This window comes from Plecotus auritus (genome assembly GCF_963455305.1).
Source record: "Plecotus auritus genome assembly, chromosome: 5".
Lineage (NCBI taxonomy): Eukaryota > Metazoa > Chordata > Mammalia > Chiroptera > Vespertilionidae > Plecotus > Plecotus auritus.
The window spans coordinates 183,217,913-183,236,947 of record NC_137776.1 but is presented as its reverse complement, the minus strand read 5'-3'; the positions used below and the strand labels follow the sequence as shown (position 1 = coordinate 183,236,947).

At 65.2% G+C, this 19,035-nt stretch overlaps 1 protein-coding gene across 5 annotated transcripts in view; it reads right to left on the bottom strand.

The window, feature by feature from the left end:
- Nucleotides 1-88: 88 nt before the first annotated feature.
- Nucleotides 89-19,035, bottom strand: part of NTNG2 (netrin G2) — a 54,683-nt gene continuing 35,736 nt past the window's right edge. For all 5 annotated transcript variants that reach the window (XM_080669791.1, XM_080669794.1, XM_080669790.1 and 2 more), the window contains 5 exons: nt 11,320-11,492; nt 10,098-10,124; nt 3,874-4,041; nt 1,604-1,738; nt 89-993 (listed from right to left, as the gene is read on the bottom strand). In XM_080669791.1, the coding sequence (XP_080525917.1) occupies nt 764-993; nt 1,604-1,738; nt 3,874-4,041; nt 10,098-10,124; nt 11,320-11,492 (733 nt within the window). In that variant the 3' untranslated portion in view covers nt 89-763. The remainder of the gene's footprint in view (nt 994-1,603; nt 1,739-3,873; nt 4,042-10,097; nt 10,125-11,319; nt 11,493-19,035) is intronic.

Sequence of the window (19,035 nt, the reverse complement as noted above, 5' to 3'; positions counted from 1 at the left end):
CAGCAAGCTAACCTACCGGAGCGTCTGCCCCCTGGTGGTCAGTGTGTGTCACAGCAACCGGTAGAATGAATGGCCAGACACTTAGCATATTAGGCTTTTATTATATAGGATGACCACCCCGTGGTGACCAGCGTCGCTCCTGTCCCTTCTCACAGGGGACGGTTATTACAAACAAAAATAGTTCTCTACAAAACAAAGTTTCCAGCCCTCCCAACCCTCCTCCTAACTCCCTCCCCAGATGGTGTGTTCCTCCGTCACCAGGCCTCTCCCGAGCCTGGGGTCTGGCGGGTTGCAAAGGAAAACCAAGACAGAATATAAAAGAGAATCAAGTCAGCGACTGGAATTGTAGGCAACTGGAGTTCAGGGTCCCCGGCTGGTGGTCAGCCAGGGACAGGTGCAGGGGTGTCTGCAACAGTCGAGTGTGTGTGTGTGTTTACCTGGGGGTACTCGGTGAGCAGCGCTTCTCCCCGCCCCGTCTCATCGCCAGCAAAAAAATTAAAAAAAGGAAAGGGGCGGCCGGAAATAGAAAAACTAAGACCAAAAACGGAGGCCACTGGGGCCAGTGTCCCACAGCGCCCCCTGCTGCAGCGCCGGGGCGGGGGCAGGTGCCACGGAGGAGGGCAGGAGGTGGGCGGAGGACTCTGCTGAGTAGCACCTGGGAGCAGCAGGGGCCGCACCCTTCTCGCCGCCTGGCCTGGCCCGGCCCCTGGGCGCAGGGTGCACGGCAGGCGGACCCCCTTCGCCGCCGCGGTCCTCGGCGGGCTCAGCAGCCCAGGTGGGCGGCCAGCCCCAGCAGCAGCAGGCAGCCGAGCAGGGTGGCGGGGCGCGGCGCAGCCCCGGGCGCGCGGTCGCAGTCCAGGCCGTCGTCGGCGGGGTCGCAGCGGGGCTGCTCGCAGCGCAGGCCGGTGTAGCCGCGCGGGCAGGCGCAGCGCTGGTTCTGCACGCAGGTGCCGCCATTCTGGCAGAACAGCTGGTCGTCGTCGCACACGTTGGCTGCGGGGCGGAGGGGAGTTAACTCGGGGGGCTCATTACCACCCCCCCCTCAGCCCACCCACGTTGGAGCTCCTGCGACGGATGTGCAAACCCCGGGGGCGCGGCCTGAACCAAGAGGCTGAAGAGGCTCAGGGCGCACTTGGTGCGAGACGTCCCTGCGTGGATGGTAGGCAGGCCCGGGAGACCGGGGCCCTCCTCCCGCCTCTGCCCGTGGCTGTCCCGCTCCCGGGCACCTGGCGCTGCTTCCTGTGCCTGGAACGGCCGCCCTCCCACCCCTTACCTCGACTAAGGGCGGGTCTCCGCCAGGCCAGGTCCCGGGACAGCCTCGCTCCCTCCCTCCTCCAGCCCATCCACCCAACCCCAGCTCTAGTTTGCATCCAACTGCCTTCCCAAGCTCCACCTCTCCTCCTGACACCGACCCCATCCGCAGTCACAGAGACCCCCACCCACCTGGCCCCGCCCACCTGGCCCCGCCCCTGTCTGTCAACAGCAGGCCACCCGCCCGCAACCCTGCCAGCCGGCCCCCCAGCACCAGGCCCCGCCCCTTGCCTGCCGCCCCGCCCGCCCCGCCCCCAACGCGGGTCCCCGCCCCCCGGCGGCGCGCACTCACGGTAGCAGCCCTGGCGCCAGTAGTGCGTGGGGAGGCAGTCGTCGCACTTGGGCCCCGCCGCGCCCTCGCGACACTCGCAGAAGCCGGTCTCGTTGCACCGGTCGTGCACGGAGCCGATTTGGTTGCAGTTACACTCTGGACGGACAGGTGCATCGTGCGCGGTCAGGGAGACTTGTGGGCACCGGCCCCACCCCGCCCAGCCCCTGTTCCTCCCCCGGGGCTCCCCACCGCGGGTGGCGCTCCCCACGCAGAGCTGACGGGTGTCCAAATCTCGAGACCGACCTCGTTCCCTGGCACCCTTCCCGCTCTTCCTGCCTCCCGGCCCTGGCGCTGTGTGGCCTGGGACAGACCCTTCCCCGCCTGGGCCTCAGTCTCCGCACCTGGGCCTGGAGGGGGGCTGGTCCCTCCGGGCTCCAAAGAGCTGTGGCTCGAGGCCGGAGGAGCCTCCGCAGAGGCCGTGGGGCTCCGTCCCTGGGGGCTGTCGTAGGTGTGTGCGTGGGGGGTGTAGCCCTCACCCTAGGCCCCTTTCCCGGCGGGCGGAGGAGCAGCCCCAGAGGCCTCCCGCCTCCCCCTGCTCTTCCCCAGCTGGTTTCCTGGGGCCTCTGCTCCGTGGGAGGGGGGCGTGTCCCCACTCGGGGACTCCCTGAAGCCTGGGGCTGGGTCAGGGCGTTCAGGCAGACAGACGCTGAGGGAGGGGGTGCTGGGGGAGCAGGGGCCCTCTAATCGGATCCAGAGGCCTGGCCTGGCCCTGCATCTGGTTGTGGGGACACCAGCAGCACCATTCTGTGGGTCCCCTGGAGCTGACGGAATGAGCTGAAGGCCTCGCTGTAATTCAGCCTGAGCCCCGCCCTGCGGCAGCCCCCTGCTCCCAGCCAGCGCTGGCCTGGGGGGTGGGCAGTGGGGCGGAGACCCGGCCTCCTGCAGACAGGGCAGGGGTGCTGAGCAGTGCTGCTGGGGGGTGTTGGTTGGGGGCCATGGCTTTGGCCTTTTGTCCCTGCCCAGGCTCAGGGTCCCCCAAACCAGTGCTGGAGTGGAGTTTGAACAAAGCAGCTCAGGACCCGCTGGGGCGGGGCAGCTTCTGCAGCTGGGCTCTGCCTATGACGCTTTTGAAGAATTTCACTGGAGAATTTCGAGGCTGAAGCCACAGAAAAATGCTGAAACCTCTGATCTTATCCGCCTCCTGACGTGACAGACACAGACCGAGGCCCAGAGTGGGGAGGGACTTGCCCAGATGCACACACCAGGCGGCGCTAGAGCCAGTTTACAGCCCCAGCTACCGGCTCCGACCCCGTGCCGAGCCCCATGGAGGGCATTGCAGCGGGTCCTGGGACCTCCACTGGGCACCGCCTGAGGAGGAGGAGGAGGAGGGTGAGGGTGAGGGTGAGGGATAGGGTGAGGGTGAGGGTGAGGGATAGGGATAGGGTGAGGGTGAGGGTTAGGGATAGGGTGAGGGTGAGGGTTAGGGTTAGGGATAGGGATAGGGTTAGGGTGAGGGATAGGGTTAGGGTTAGGGATAGGGTTAGGATTAGTGATAGGGATAGGGTTAGGGACAGGGTTACAGATAGGGTTAGGGATAGGATTAGGGTTAAGGATAGGGTTAGGGTTAGGGTTAGGGATAGGGATAGGGATAGGGTTAGTGTTAGGGTTAGGGATAGGAATAGGGTTAGGGTTAGGGTCAGGGATAGGGTTAGGGTTAGGGTTAGGGTCAGGGATAGGGTTAGGGTTAGGGTTAGGGATAGGGATAGGATTAGGGTTACGGATAGGGTTAGGGTTAGGGATAGGGTTAGGGTTATGGATAGGGTTAGGGATAAGGGTAGGGTTAGGGTTAGGATTGTTAGTGTTAGGGTTAGGATTAGGGATAGGGTTAGGGTTACAGATAGGGTTAGGGATAAGGATAAGGATAGGGTTAGGGTTAGGGTTAGGATTAGGGTTAGGGATAGGGTTAGGGTTAGTGTTAGGGTTAGGGATAGGGTTAGGGTTAGTGTTAGGGATAGGGTTAGGGTTAGGGATAGGGATAGGGTTAGGGATAGGGTTAGGGTTAGGGATAGGGATAGGGTTAGGGTTAGGGTTAGGGATAGGGATAGGGTTAGTGTTAGGGTTAGGGATAGGAATAGGGTTAGGGTTAGGGTTAGGGTTAGTGTTAGGGATAGGGTTAGGGTTAGGGTTAGGGATAGGGTTAGGGTTATAGATAGGGTTAGGGATAAGGATAAGGATAGGGTTAGGGTTAGTGTTAGGGTTAGGGTCAGCCCCGCCCACCCCACCCCGCTCACCGATGCACACGTTCTCATCGTCCAGCTCGGCGGAGCCGTTGCGGTAGAAGCCCAGGCGGCAGTGCTGGCAGTGCTGGCCCCGCGTGTTGTGTTTGCAGCTGACGCAGGTGACCACGTTGAGGAAGTCGATGTAGCTGCAGCGGTTGGAGTGGCCGTAGCACTCACAGTCTGGGCCGCCGCGTGGAGAAAGGCAGGGTCAGTGAGGGGGGAGGCCGTGCCTGCCTGTTGCCCGGCCCATGCCTTCAGGGAGACTGAGGCCCAGGGAGAGGAGGGCCTGCCCCCAGAGACGCCGGGGTCAGACCTGGCACGGGGCCTGGGCCTCAGCTCCTCCTACCATTCGGGGGAGGCGGGCCTGCCAGTGTTGAGCTCGAAGGAGAGCCAGCGTGGGCTTAGCCCAACTGCCGCTTGGCCCTGAGGCTGGGACCCAGGGGGGCCAGTGGGCAGTGGCTGCTGGTGCCTGGGCGAGGTGCCCTTGGTGGGGATGCCCAGGCGATGCCAGGGTGCTTAGCAACGCTTCATGCAGGGAGGGCGGTTATGCCAGTGTGAGCTCGGGGAGGGCAGCGCTGGGTGCACGGTGTCCCCGCGGTGTCCCCAGCGACTCAGGAGGCCAAGGTGCCCGCAGGGACGCTGGGCGGATGGAGGGGCCGGAGCTTCCTCCCGTGCTGCTCTGGAAGATGGACGGCTGGCCCCCACCTGCAGGCCCTTCTTGTTACCTGGGCTGTCTGCAGACTTGATTGCCACCAGAGGGCCTGCTCGCTTTGCCTGCTCCTAGGCTTGGCCCAGCTCCCGCTCCAACCAGGGCCAGCCGTCTCCGCGCCACCCGCTGTCTCCAGCCCTGCACCTGCTCCAGGGACTGGGCGAGCCCGGTGACCGCCCGGGGCAAGGCCCAGGGATTGCAGGCGGATTCCACGACCTCCTGAAGGGGCGGGGTTGGTGTGGAGGGTCACCTTCCCTGACTCAAGAAGGGGGGGTCATTTCTTGGTGTCCCTCCTAAGGGACTCGACACCCCTTTGAATAAGAAAGCCTGTGTGGCTACCCCTGAATAGGGAAGAATGCCGGCCACCCTCCCAACACCATCTGTGTGGCTCCAGAGGACGCGACCAGGGAGGATGACCAGGGGTCAGGGGTCAAGGGCATGGGAGACCTTGGAGAAATGAGCCCCTGAGATGTGCCCAGGAGATGGGCCTCCTGGACCTGCCCCCTTCACATTGTTTCTCCAGGGACGGGAAGGCGAGGCACCCTCCCAGCGTCCTGAGGAGTACCGTGGGTCACCTCCGTGTCCCAGATCTTGCTTCAACCAAGACGGCCCCTGGGCCACCTCCCAGGGGAGCTGGGACCGGCTATTTCTGGCGGCTGCTCTGCCTGCCTGCTGCCCCCTGAGCCTCTGACTCATGCTGCTCCGGCTCCCAGGGGGAGGGCTGGAGGGGAGACCTTGGCTCCGGTCACCTTGGCCCAGCTGCTCTGGGCGGGGCTGAGCCTGGGGCGGGCCCTCCAGCCTGCACCGCGGTTTCCCAGGGGAGGGGCGGGGTAAGGTGTGAGGAGGGCAGACCCAGCCCTGGGCCTCCCCCCACCTTGGAATTCTTCCACAGGCACCACCTGAGGAGATTTGGGCCTGAGCTGGGAAGGCTTGGAGGCCTTGGCGGGGGTGGGGCAGCGGGGAAGGTGCCCGCAGCTTAGAGAGATTACAAACAAGCTCTTGCATCAGCCTGGTCCCCCTGCCCGGGGGCTGTCGGGGCCCAGCAGGCTCCCAGGAGCCCTGCCAGCTCTGGGCAGCCCTGGCACCTATCTGCTCAGACACCAGTGACCAGGCTCACAGGGAGCATGCGGGGCCAGCCTGCCTCTGTCCCTCTCGGAGACCAGCTGCCAGCCAGCCGGACTCACCCCCCCCCACCCCCATCACTTCTCTCCTCCTGCCACCCAGAGCGCGGGCCCAAGCTGAGCTGGGCCAGGTGACAGGCTGAACCTCCTGCCGTCGGCCCTCCCACTCCCGGGAGCATCACGTCCAGTCTGAGCCTGGCATTCAGTCCTTGGCATCTCCCTTCCTTCCTGAAGCAACCTCCCTGCTCCACCAAGTGAGTCCTTTACCACCTGCCATGCCCCACGATTCCCGGGAGCAGACTGTCCAGACCCACCCACCCTGCGGGGAGCATCGTCCCTCGGCTTCCCCGCCCCTGGCAGTCTTTGGCGCCCCAGCCAGTCCAGGGCGTCCAGTCCCGTCCAGTCCAGTCCAGCTGGCCCTAACTGCCTCCATCACCTGGGAGGATGCGGGGCTCAGGGCCTCCAGGTTGCTGGGAACTAAAAGCAGACCCATTCTCACTGGTGGTGGTTCCAGGTCCTGCCAGCAGAGGGCGCTCAAAGCCCTGCTTACTGCCCAGCTGCAGGGCTGCTGAGGGGACAGGTGAGCTGGGATGGGGTGGCTTCCCTTCTTGGAGTCTCGGGCAGGTTCCTTATGTCTCCTGTGCATGTCACTATGGCCACAAACAAGCCCACGCGTGTCTCCTGCCCCTGTAGTTAGAGAATGAGGCTCTCGGCCTGGTATCAGGGCCTCTCCCCCTGAACCCCCCTGCCCCCCGCCCCCCAGCTCTCCTTTAACCAACACTCTGCCCCTTGGTCAGGTGGGCCACTCACTGCCCTCCCACTGCCAAGCCTTTGCCTGGCTGGTCCTGCCGCCTGGACCGTGCTTCCTTCTGTTATATATTCCTAGTCACCCCCCCCCCCGCCCCCCACAAAGCCCTCTGGACCTGAGCTCCATCACTGCCCGAGAGGATTCTCCACTCAGCTCGGAAGCCCTACGGGGGGGCGGATTAAAAGGGGGTGCGTTTGGTGGGTGAGAGATGTGGGACGCATAGACCTCCAAGGTCCCTCACCTCAGCTCCCTGGGGCCCACTCCCACCCAGGTCCCCACCATATACTAGTATACCTGCTACCTCCACTAAGGGGGAGGGGCCTATGGGTGTGAGCGGAAGGTCCCCCCATACCTTCTGCACGGGAGGACACCTGGGTCCAGGGGGGGCTCGCCCCTGGGGGAGCTGCTGTCGATGGCCTGTTCCACTCTTGGGGAAAAGAAGAGGAGAAAGGCAGTAAGCAAGGGGCTGGGGCTGGGGGTGTCCTGGGGACACGCCGAGGCGCCACACTCCACAGACCCTGATCAGAAGCAGCTAAGAAGCGGCTGTCTACACTGGCCAACAGAACTGGGTCCAGCTCTACGGGAGAGGCAGCGCCTACGTTACAGCAGCTGCAGCGGGCCGCGTGGACGGGAAGCCGTGTGGGAGGCCTCCCTGCCTGAGAGTCTGCACACTCTGGGGAGTCCTTCCTTCAGCGGGTCCCCTGGTTTGGGGACTCCTCTACCCCCCCCCACCCCCGTGTGGTCCCGTCCCACTGACGGGCAGAGCTCTCTGTGCTGAGTCTCAGGCTAATGACTATACGGGGCGCCACCAACCGTGTCCAGCAGGTCCGACCCCACGCAGGGACGGCGTCCTTCAGTGTCCGGCCTGCCTCCTGGCCACCACCTCTCCCTCCACCCCCTGGTCTGGGCCCATTTCCTCCAGGGACCCCAATGTCAGTAAACCCCCAAATGCCACAGCACTGCCTCCAAGACCATCGGGGCACGCAGCCGGGGAAGCAGCGACGGGCGGAGTCGCATTGCTCTGCGCCGAACTTCAAAGGACAGGCCCGGAGGGACGGGAGAAATCGGATTCTTCCTGCTTCTAAAGGGATTTCTCGGATGCCGGCCGGTGGGGAGAGGAAAAGAAAATCTACCGGCTAAAACGTGCGGAGCCTTTCCCACGGGAGCCTTCGGATGCCGAACTGACATCACTAGGCGTTCAGTGAGGGGCGGCCGGGCTTAATTAGAGCCGCTAACGCCTGCCGCCGGCCCGCGGCTCCCACCACCCTCCTGGGGCACGGATTAGCGGTGGGAGCGGCCTTGTCCCCTCGCCCTGCGGACAGCTTGACTGGAGGAGGGAGAAACCTCTGGGCCAGCGGTTCACGGGCCAGCTGGACTCCGGCCAAAGAGCCTGAAGTGCCCTGGGGAGGCATCTGGAGGCTCAGGACCTTTCTGGGACCAGGTCTGGGGGCGGGAGCGGCCCCGCTGGGCTGGGGGACAGGCTCAGGTGTGCGAGGAACGTCCTTGAGGGGCCTGTGTCCGGTGCCAAGAGCAGATGGAGGCCCGTCTGTTCCTGCGGAGTCGGGGAGCTGTGCAAGCCAGGGCCTACGCCGCACTACCTCAGCCCCAGGCCGCAGGGCCGTGGCCGGGCGGCTCAGTGGGCAGGGAGCGCCCGTCAGCGAGCCCCGAGTGCGAGCCCGTTCGTGAGCAGCGGCTCCTTCGTTTCCCCGGTTCTCTTTCCAGCCCGCTCTCCTGAGGTGCGTGGACCACGACCCCAGCTGCCTTCCTGAGCCTTGACCCTCGCCAGTGGATGAGGGGGACAGCGGCCCAGCTCAGAGCTGTGGGCCGGGACCCAGGCTCCGCCCACCGCAGCGGCTGTCCACCTTAGTGGGGCGCCAGGCACAGTGGGGGCCCAGGCAGGGGCTTCAGTTGCTAAAGAGGCGTGAGACCCCAGAACGTGGACACCTCAGGTCACCGGCTGTCACCCTGAGCAGCCACCTCCCCTAGCGCCCTCCTGCCCCCTGGGCTCAGGACGCAAAGCTGCCACACCTCCCTGGACAGTCAGCGGGGCCTCCTTCTCAGGGCTCCCTGGACAGTCAGTGGGGCCTCCTTCTCAGGGCCTCCCTGGACAGTCAGCGGGGCTCCCCCTCAGGGCCTCCCTGGACAGTCAGCGGGGCTCCCCCTCAGGGCCTCCCTGGACAGTCAGCGGGGCTCCCTCTCAGGGCCTCCCTGGACAGTCAGCGGGGCTCTCTCTCAGGGCCTCCCTGGACAGTCAGCGGGGCTCCCCCTCAGGGCCTCCCTGGACAGTCAGCGGGGCTCCCTCTCAGGGCCTCCCTGGACAGTCAGCGGGGCTCCCTCTCAGGGCCTCCCTGGACAGTCAGCGGGGCCTCCTTCTCAGGGCCTCCCTGGACAGTCAGCGGGGCTCCCTCTCAGGGCCTCCCTGGACAGTCAGCGGGGCTCCCTCTCAGGGCCTCCCTGGACAGTCAGCGGGGGCTCCCCGTCAGGGCCTCCCTGGACAGTCAGCGGGGCTCCCTCTCAGGGCCTCCCTGGACAGTCAGTGGGGCTCCCTCTCAGGGCTCAAGCCCGACCAGACTGGCTCACTGCCAGGCCTCGGACCCTCTCCTAATTCCCAGCTTTGCACTCTGCCCTGCACCCCTGACACCCAATCAGCAGCAGCTCAGCCAATGGAGTCAAGGTTCCTCGTGTGTGTGGGTGCCCGCGACCGGCCCCCCCCCCACAGGCCGCCGCGTACAGGCAGACACGGCACCGCTGGACGGTTTTGTGCGCAGTGGATGTGGGGGCAGGAGTGATCAGGCCCTCTTGGGGCCCCAGGGGCTTGGGGCCAGGGCCTTCCTGGGACCTGCCGATGCTGCTGAGAGAAGCGAGCGAGGGTGGGAGCCGGCGGGTGGGGGCAACGCAAAGAAGCAACGTGGGACCCCAGGGGTGGGCCTGGGCCCTCAGACCCAGCTTTCTGTGGTGCCCTCTGGGGCCCTGGGTGCCCCCTGGGTCAGGTGTGGCCCCAAAGAGCCCCGGTGGAGGGAGCGGTGCCTCCAAAGCATTTCTGAGGTTTGGGACCTCCCACCGCTGGCTGCTTGAGGCCGGCAGTGCTCAGAGCAGCCGGCGCACCCTCCGGGGCAAGGCCGCCCAGGCTGACTACTCTGAGGCCTGAGCTGAGCTGGCCGCCTTAGGACCCCACCTAACCCTCCCCAGGCCCCCCCCCCCGCCCCCAGCCTCTCCAGAGCGATAGCTACAGATGCCCCGAGGGGCAACGGCCCACGGTCAGGCTGGGGGATTCTGCTGCTGGTGGGGAAGGTGACCCCCACTCTTGCCTGGCCCGAGAAGGAGGGGCCAGGACCCACGGGGTCATGGGGCCCTTCCAAAGCAGCACTAAGGAGAAGCTGGTGGGAGGAGCTGGGGGGTGCAGCCCCAGCGGAGGGGGCAGGAGGGAGCGGGGAGAGGTGATGGCGATGCACAGGGGCACCATTAGGGGGGAGTGGGGCGCCCCAGGGCCCAGTGGGGCAGGAGACCCCCTGCTTTCCTCCCCTGCTCTTCCCAGCACATGCAAGCGGCGGGCATTGCAGGCCGGTCCGGCCCCAGGCGGGCCCCGGTGTGTACTCACTGCCAACAGCCGAGCCCGCAGCGGCACCTGTGGGAGAGAAGGGTCTCAGCCTGCTGTCCCTGGCTGGGCAGAGTCTCAGCCTGTGGGGCCCGGAGCCCTGGGGTTCTTCTGGAAGGAGAATGGGGCACGAGGGGGAGAGGAGGCAGGGAGGAGAGGAAGGGGGGCCGGCAGGGCAGGCGATGCCGTGAGGCCGCCTCAGAGGAAGCCGCAGGGCCTAGAGAAGGTGGGCTGGCTCCTGGGAGGAGGAGCGGGAGGGGCTGAAGGCCGCAACGTGTGGTCAGCCTTCAAGGCCGGTCACCGGCCACGGCATCACCCTGCAAGGCTTCAGCGCTGTCAGCCTAAAGGCACTACGTCTCTCACGTCGGAGGGCGCTGGCGGAGGGGCTCCTGCCATGCGGCCAGGCCTCGAGTCCCAGGAGGGCGCTGAGGGCACGGGCCTGGGTCTGATCGTCTGCAGAATGGGGCCACACCACCACCACCGGCGGGGCTGCTGGGAGGGGCCCATGGGAAGCTGGCTGAGCGCAGCCTCCCAGACAAGCGCCTGACAAATGTCAGCCATCGACCAGTGAGCCCCAGGCCGGCCGGCCCTGCTCCCTGCAGCTCACGGCGCCCGGGGGACACCGGGTCTCTGCTGGGCCCGGGGAGTGGGGTGTCCGTGATGCAGGCACCTGACGGCTTCAAAGGACCCCTCTGAACACCGGGTAACAGGGGACCTGCCTCCGGGGCGGCTGAGGCAGAGGGGGCTGGCCAGGCAGCACGTGGCTGTCACTGCCCATGAATGCCGGTTGGGAGGGAGGTGCTGATCAGTCAGCTGGAGGAGGGTCCCCACCACCCTGCCCTGACACCCCGAGGGCCTCCTCCCCACCCCAGCCTCAGGGCAAGGATGGGAAGGAGAGCAGGGCGACGCCCAGCAGCTCACCCGAGCCCCGCCCCAGGCCCCATGCAGATGAGGCTTCCCATGTGTGTACACGCGTTGTTGTGTGTGCATATATGTTGGCGAGTACATGTGTGTATACGTGCATGCGCACAGGTGTGCTTCCATGTGTATGTGTGTGCACATTTGCTTGTGTTTGTGTATACACATTTGAGCGTGTGTGTGCATGTGTGTGTGCATGTGTAATCCAGAACTCCTGGGGCGGAAGGGCGGGGAGACCAGGGCCTGGCTGGCCGGCGGCGGCGTGGGGGGCACAGTGGCCGGGACGCAGAGGCCCTGCCGTACGTACACGCGTTGGGAGAGCCGTGGGGCAGCGGCAGGTAGGAGCCGGCCCGCCAGGACCGCGTGCGGAAGTTCTTGCGGCACTTGCCGCAGTCGGGGCCCGTGGTGTTGTGCTCGCACTCGCACTGCAGGCTGCCCTCGCGCACGGAGCACAGGTTGGCGTGCAGGTTACACTTGCACCTGCAGGGACACAGGACAGAGGCAGTGAGCTCAGGCAGGGGCCGGGCCTGGGAGGTGGGGGCTGCAAGGGACCCCAGAGGCCGCCAGCCCCCTCCAACCCCCTCCCAGGATTCTCCCTCAGGCAGTCGCTCCCGGCTCCCCCTCCCGTCGAGGGGACACAGTTCAGGCCTCCCGGGACTCAGGCTGTGGGTCTACCTCTGATCTTGGTTTCAAGGGCTTCCTAGCCTCGGTCGGGGTTGGGGGTGCCAGTGCCCTTGTCCCAGATGCTGCATTTCCAGCAGCCCAGCTCCGGACCCCCTTTGTTCTGGACTAGGGAGGGCCCCTCAGGCCTGGGGAGGGCTCCCTGGAAACCTACCCACACCCCCCGCTGCTCGTGACTCTCGGGCCCACGGCCGGACCCGGCTCCCCCAGCCTGGCCGCTGGCCGCCGCGGCTCTACTCCAACACGGCGGGACTAAGACGCCCGCGGAAAAGCCGGGGCCGGTTCCCTCGAGTTCCATCCACGACCACATGCACAGGGCGGGGCCCAAGGAGGTTCACGGAGTTTATTCTTGTTTCATTAATTACTGCATTCTTTTTGATGCCAACAACTGTAAACCTACGTTTGCCCGCACTGTATCCTGCGGGCCTCTGGGAAAAGCACGGAGGGGGTGGGCAGGCAGCTGTTGGCACGGGGGGCCCTTCCTCCTGGGGACCCCAGAGATGACCCTGTGCTCAAACCTACAGGCCGATATATACGATGCTCTCCTGATGCCCCCTCACCCTGCCCCCACCCATCGGCACAGGGTGGTGTCAGGACAGATTAAAGGCTCTGACAAGGCCTGCGGGAACGAGGCCTGTCTGACTTTGTGTAACAAAAGTTAGTTTGCAGAATGTGTCTGACCTCGGAAGGTTTTAGGTGTGTTTTCTCTCTCAGTTCCTATTTAACGTCCCACTGAGCCGGCTGGAGAGGAACCAGCTGTGCGGAGCCAGGGACGTACCGCGCCTCTGGCCCGAGGATGAGGTATTTTTAGATGCCAGCGACACACAGAGAGATTGCCATCGCCACGTTGGGTGGTGCCGTTGACCTTGGCTTGTTAAAAATGCGCAGAAGGCCGGCTGAACCTGAGAAGCATATTGTAATGACGGCGGCGGGAGTCCCAGGGGGTCAGGGTGACAGGAGTGCGGGGGAAGCTGCCCAAGGTCACGGGGTTGGTTACTTCTGACCCAGAGCCAGGTGTCCCCCTACCTGACCCCCGCCCCCCGCATGCTGGCCAGCCCCTCCCCCGCCCATCTCCCAGGGGGTCCAGCTGCCCCGCCCTCCCGGGCTGAGCTGCCGATGAGCATGGCTCCTCCACCAACAGACAGGCCGGCGGGCTGGGCAGCGCCGCGGGGCGCCCACGGGTGGGGACGTCTCCCGGGGCCGGCACAGGGCACAGCCTGAGAGGCTCACGGTGACCTCGGGAACAATGCTTCCCCGGCCTCAGCTTCCTGTCTGTGAGGGGAAGTGATTTTTAGGGAGAGTGGAGGAGAGAAAGAAAGACAGAAACTTCCATGTGAGAGAAACACATCGATGGGTTGCTTCCTGCACGAGCCCCGACCAGGGCCCGGGCTGGGGAGGAGCCTGCAACCAAGGTACGTGCCCTTGACCGGAGTCGAACCCGGGACCCTTTGGCCCGCAGGCTGACGCTCTGTCCACGGAGCCACACCGGCCAGGGCCCACTGGCCTTCTCCTTCCCCTGCCCTGAGCCCCTAGAGACGGGTCCTGAGCCCCCCGTGAATGAGCCACCGCCTCTTCCCCAAAGCCCTACGCAGGGCATCGCTGTGCCTCCTCTTTGCAGACGAGGAAGGGAGGCTCAGAGACGGTCAGTAAGCTGGGGCCACACAGCTGGGCGCCCCGTTAGGCAGCAGGGCCGGGCCGGGGGCCTCCAGCGCCGGTTCTCAGGCAGCCCCAGGCTCGGAGGGGTCCGACCAGCCCACACTCCCCGAACACAGCCGTCCTCCCGCCGCGGGCCGCCGTCCTTCGTGGTTTCGTCTCCCCACTCCCGGAGGCCTCGGGAGGCGGGATAGACCACGGAAATGCGCGATTGCACACGGAGCTGACCGGGCCTCGCGTGAGCAGGGGCTGGACTAGGGCCTCACCCCTGGGAAAACCCAGACGCCCGCCCTTCCCGGTCCCCAGGAGAGGATGCAGGATTCTGGTCGGTCACGTGCAGCAGTTCACCCCGCCCCAGGCCAGGAGGTGGGGTTTGAATCCAGGGATGTTGGGCGCTACAGTTGGACCTCATGGCCACCCCACCCCCATCCCCACCCCCACCCCCCAGCGGCGCCTTATGTGGGTTCCACGTGGGGGAGGGGGCGCTGAGGCAGACCCTCCCAGGCCTGCCGCCCACGGCCCTGCTTCCCGATCCAGCAGCCCGGCCTCGGCCTAGGAAACACAGCCACAGAGGGAAGGGCCTCTGCCCACCTTCCCTCCCAGCCAGCTCCGCCCCATTCAGGCCTGATCTTTCCCTCCATCCATGCACCCAGGGGATCAGTTTTCCCAAGGCACCGCTTCCTGAATCTGACCTTCGAGAGCCATCGGTCTCACCAGAAACCGTCACCTGAGCCCCTGACCCCGCGACACAGCCCTTGGGGGCTCGTCCATCAGGAGCACCTTTAACCGTGAACAGAGGGGCGTGCGAGGCCGGCCAGCCCAGGGCTGCCACCGGCCAGCAGCCGCCAGGACCTGCTGTCCCCTCCCACCCCACCCCACCCGTCTCGGAATCCCATACCTTTCACTAGAGATGGCAATAGTCGGGGGTGGGGGGTGGGGGGGTGAGAGAGAGGTGATGCTGAGCCAGCAGCCAGGCCCTGCTGCAGACGTGCTGGGTGACCTTGGGCAAGTCACTTCCCTGGGCCTCAGACCTTCCGCTCGCAAACCGGAGGGTCGACCTGGTCTCAGACCTTCACCTCGGCCACTAGCTTGTTTGTACGTGCCCAGCACGCCCCCTGGCGCACGGCGGGCTCTCGGCGTCTAAATGACGCATCTTAGAGTCACTGCTCCGTCACTATAGTTGCCAGATTTAGCAAATGAGAATATAGGACCCTGGCCGGGGAGCTCAGCGGGTGAGAGCATTGTCGGGATACACCAAGGTTAGGGGTTCAATCCCCCGTCAGGGCACATACAAGAATCAGCCAATGAACGCATAAATACGTAGAACAATAAATTAATCTCTCTCTCTCTCTCTCTCTCTCTCTCTCTCTCTCTCTCTCTCTCTCTCTTCCTTCTCTCTCTTTCAACAAAAAATAAAGATATAGAATGCCCGGCTAAATTTGAGTTTCAGGCAAGCAACCAATAAGGTTTTTAGTGTAGGTACAACCCATGAGTCACACTTACACTAAACAATTAATTGTTCTTTATCTAAAACACAACATGACATGCATCCTACATGCCACCTGGCAGCCACCCCTGCTCACCCACATGGCTGAGTGATGGCCTCGGGCCTGACCCCTGACCTCTCGCGAGGCCTGGCATGGGGGCACCCACTCCCCGCAGGAAGCTGGCCCTGCTGCCCACCCACCAGACAGATGGCCACAGCCACAGGCCCCAATAAGTTGTTCCTTTCTCTGGAACTAATGAGCCCCGGAAGACCACAGTTTGGAGGCAGTGCCCGGCTCGCCCCTGGGGGACGGCAGTCCCAGACGCCCCAAGTTCTTGGAAACTCGCTCTGCCTCTGCCCGGGGGCCACTGGCATGAGAACCCCACCCATCCTGTCCATCTGAGGCCAGTGGGGTGCCTGACAGACATGTGAGGTGGTCGTCAGGACGGCGGGGGCACCAGCAGGTGCCAGGCGGGTGAGTGCCAGGCCTGCGGGAGGGGCAGGCGGTGCCCGGGAGCTGCCGGCAGGAGCGCCATCTGGACACGGGCCTGGCACCGCCGCTGCGTGAGAATCGTGAGCCGGCCCCCCCTCCACGCGGGGAGGAGCGGGTGTTTGGAGAGCCGCCCGCCCATGAGCCGGGCCCTCCCTCCTCGTGGCGGAGCGGGTGTTTGGAGAGCCGTGCGGAGCGGAGGGGAGGGATGTAGGTCAGCTCGGGCCTGGAGCGATGATGTCATCGCCTCCTCGGGGAGCCAAGGAAGCGGGAGTTTGGGGGAGCGGGAGATGGCGCCAGAGCCGGGCAGGGAGAGGGGGCCGGGGCCGACACCCCTCAGAAGGCCGCCCCACCACGATTTCAGGGCACGAACAGCGAGCCTCGGACATGGGGCGCACACGTGGGTGCGGGGAGCACCCCGGACCCTGGGGGCTCTTGGCCATCGCTCAGCTCTGCCCAATGACTTCCAGCTCCCCTGGAGCAGAGGCGGGGCTGCGGTGTTGGGGGAAGAGGCACAGGGGTGACGGACGGAGAACTCGAGCCCTGCAGGCCTGAGACACCCCCCCCCCCCGACGGGGGGCTGAGCGCAGGTGCGGGGCGTGGGCCTGGGGGCCGCGGCCTGCTTCCCTGGTAATGTGGATAGATGCGGCTGGCGCTCCTCCGGGAATGCAATTAGGCCGGCAATTGAGTTCATTGGCCAAATCAAATTCGGGCGGCTGTGCGAAGTCCTTTTCTATTAAGTGCTTTAACATACATCACCCCTCCGGTCCGTTCCTAATCCCATTTCCCATTACACAGCGAGGCTTCCCAGGGGGCAGGACCCGGGCTGATGGAGGGGCTGGTGGCTCCCGGGGCACGGCCTGGGGGTGACATGGTGGGTGCGACCAGGTTGACGGAAGCAAAACCACTTCTCCCCTGTGGAAGGTCCCCACCCCCCACGCCCTTGCCCAGGGAAGGGCCAGGCTCAGGTGCTGGCCCCGGTGCTGGCCCAGGTGCTGGCCCCAGTGCTGGGGGTGCTGGCCCAGGTGCTGGCCCAGGTGCTGGCCAGGGGAAGCGTGAGCGTTTGCTGGGCGTGATGGGGCAGCTCTGGGCGTGGTGCTAGCGAGCCCGCCGGCTTCCCCCCTCGCAGCGCCTGCCTGTGTCCCGCTCCCTTTCTTCTCTGAAAGCGGCACTGACGGTGAGTGAGGCTCCTTTGTTCACGTGCAGAAGTTCATTTGTGTGTGAATGAGCGAGTGAGAGGCAGCAGGCGTGTGTAGCTGGGACAGCGCTGCTCTCCTTGAAGGCCCGAGCAGGGAGGGAGGGAGAGAGGGGGGGTCCCCAGGCCTGCGGACTGTGAAGGCCAGGGAGCTGCTGTCTGGGCCAGGTCTTGGGGGACGAGGAGTTTGCCAGGTGGAAGGGCTGGGTTCCAGGCAGAGCCACAGCCCAGAGGCGGGTCCCAGAGACCCGACACCAGGAGGCTGGTCCCAGCGGCCTCGGAGGTGGGGGCGGCCGGCGCAGACTTGATTCTGCGTTATTGGGAAGCCGCTGAAGGCCCGTGCGGCAGTGACACGACTGGGTTTGTGCTGGGAGGAAAGTCCGCCGCACGGAAGGAGCAAGACGGAGGGTGGGAGGCTGGCCGTGTCCCCAGCAAACTCCTGATGCCCGTGCGCCTCCCCCGGGGTGCGGGGGGTGGTGATGGGTCCGTGTTAGAACCCGCTCGGCTGGGAGAGGGGCGAGAGGGACAGAAGGAACCAGAGGCGAGCGTTTCCCCATGGGTCTCGGGGTCCCAGGCCCTGAAAGGGCAGCTCCAACGGGGAGAAGCAGCGAGACTCCCCGAGGTCAAGGCCCTGGCTGGCCTGGGCTGCTGCGGAGGCTCGGCTCACCTGTGGGTGCAGCGTGGCCCAGCGTGTGACGTGGGTGCATGGGGGGGCACTCTGTGGCCTGCAGGGGGCGCATATGAGGCAGCATCTGGGGGTCTAAAACAGGCTCCCTCTGTGGAGGGGAGAAAGGGTCAGACAAGAGCAAGGCCTGGCAGTCCTCTGGGTTGGACCTGCCTCCTGCCCTGTCCGTCCTGCCCCGATTATAGCGAATGAGGTCCTGCAGGTCCCCAGATGGAGGCGGCCCGGAGCCTGTCCCAGGCCCGGCAGCCAGAGGCCCAGCCCAGATCCTCCTGTTCACCCGGGGGCGCTGGGCAGTGACCCGCTTCCGAAGCCGTGCTGGCTCCGTCTAACATCCAGGTGAGTTTCTCTCTCCTGCTCACCCACTGGCTGATGGAGGGGCAACAGGTGGAGAGCAGGGACTCGATTGGCTGGAGAGGCTCCCCGAGGGTGAGGCACCCGGAAATGGGGTGTGTTCTGGGGACTCGGGACTGACCTGTCAGGATCACAGGAGCCCCGGGTCCGAGCGCCTGCTGTGCGTCGGGCCTCGAGCTCACCTGCGAGTCCCCGCTGAGGCCAGTCCACTCACAGGTGGGGACACTGAGGCTGGGACTGGGACGGGCCTCGCCCAGGGCCATAAACTGGCAAATGAAAGAACCTGAATTCAAACGCAGCTTCTCTTTGACCCCAACACCTGGGGCTGTCAACGCGTTACAAAGAGGCCTCGGAGCCAGGACTGGCCAGGGGTCCCTGAAGTGTGAGAAGCGGGGATTCTGACCTCAGTGTTAACTCTGGCAGCTGCGTGCGGTCTGTGCTCACATGTCGGATGAGGCTGGGGCTGTGCTCACACGTGTACACACACACACACACACACACACACACACACACACACACAGCCCCAGCCAGGTCTCCTCCCCACCTCCGTTCCTATTCTCGGCCTGAGTCCCGTCATCTCCAGTTACCGGGGATCGATAGGAAGAGGACGTTTAGGGAAGAGGAGGAGAAGGCTGGGGAGGGGGAGGGTCAGGGAGAAGAGAACAGGCAGTGTCCTCAGCCCAGGGACTCGGGTGAGCAGCCCGACCCCAGCAGAATCTGGGGGAGCCGAGGGCTCAGTCAGGGTCACGGGCCAGCAGCGCCCGTCCACCTGGGACCTGGCTCCTCCTGGGTGGAAGGGGGTGAGGACGCAACGCCTGGCACCCAGCACCCATGCATCCTAACCATGCATCCCTGTTCCCTTAATCGGCGCTGGTTATTGTAGTACAGGGCCTCCCCCCCGCCTCCCCGCCGTCTCCCCTAAACACCACCCTGCCCCGCTTGCACGCCTCCAGAACGGGCGCTCACTCTCCTCTCCCTGGCTGGCAAAGGCCCAGCTGGACTGGCTGCCTGGAACCTCCAAGCGCATCCTGGGCAGGGCCTGGTGGTTAGGACAGGACGGCCAATGCCCCTGCCCTGTGCCAGCCCCGGAGTTGGCAGACTCACCGCGGCTGTTTTGCGCGGGCCTGCTTCTCTGGCTCATGAAATTCCCAAGGAGCCCAGAACAGGTTCAGCCTGAGTCCCGAGACCCTGAGAGCCCCCGGGGTCCCCAGGTACCCGCTCAGGACGGGCCCCGCGTCCACCTTTGCCACCCCATCCTGTGCTCTGGGCCTGCCTGCCTGCCTCCCAGGAATTTGAAAAGGAAAAGTAGAGACCGTCACAGCCCTTTGCTGGACCATCTGATCAGGCCTAATCAATCGATAAGCCACGCTGCCGCTCCCTGCCCACGAAGGCTGGGTGCCTGGGGAGCTGGGAGCTGCTGGGCAGACCTGTCACCTGGCCAGGGAGACGCGGGCTCCAGGCGCCCTGGTCCTCATGTCACAG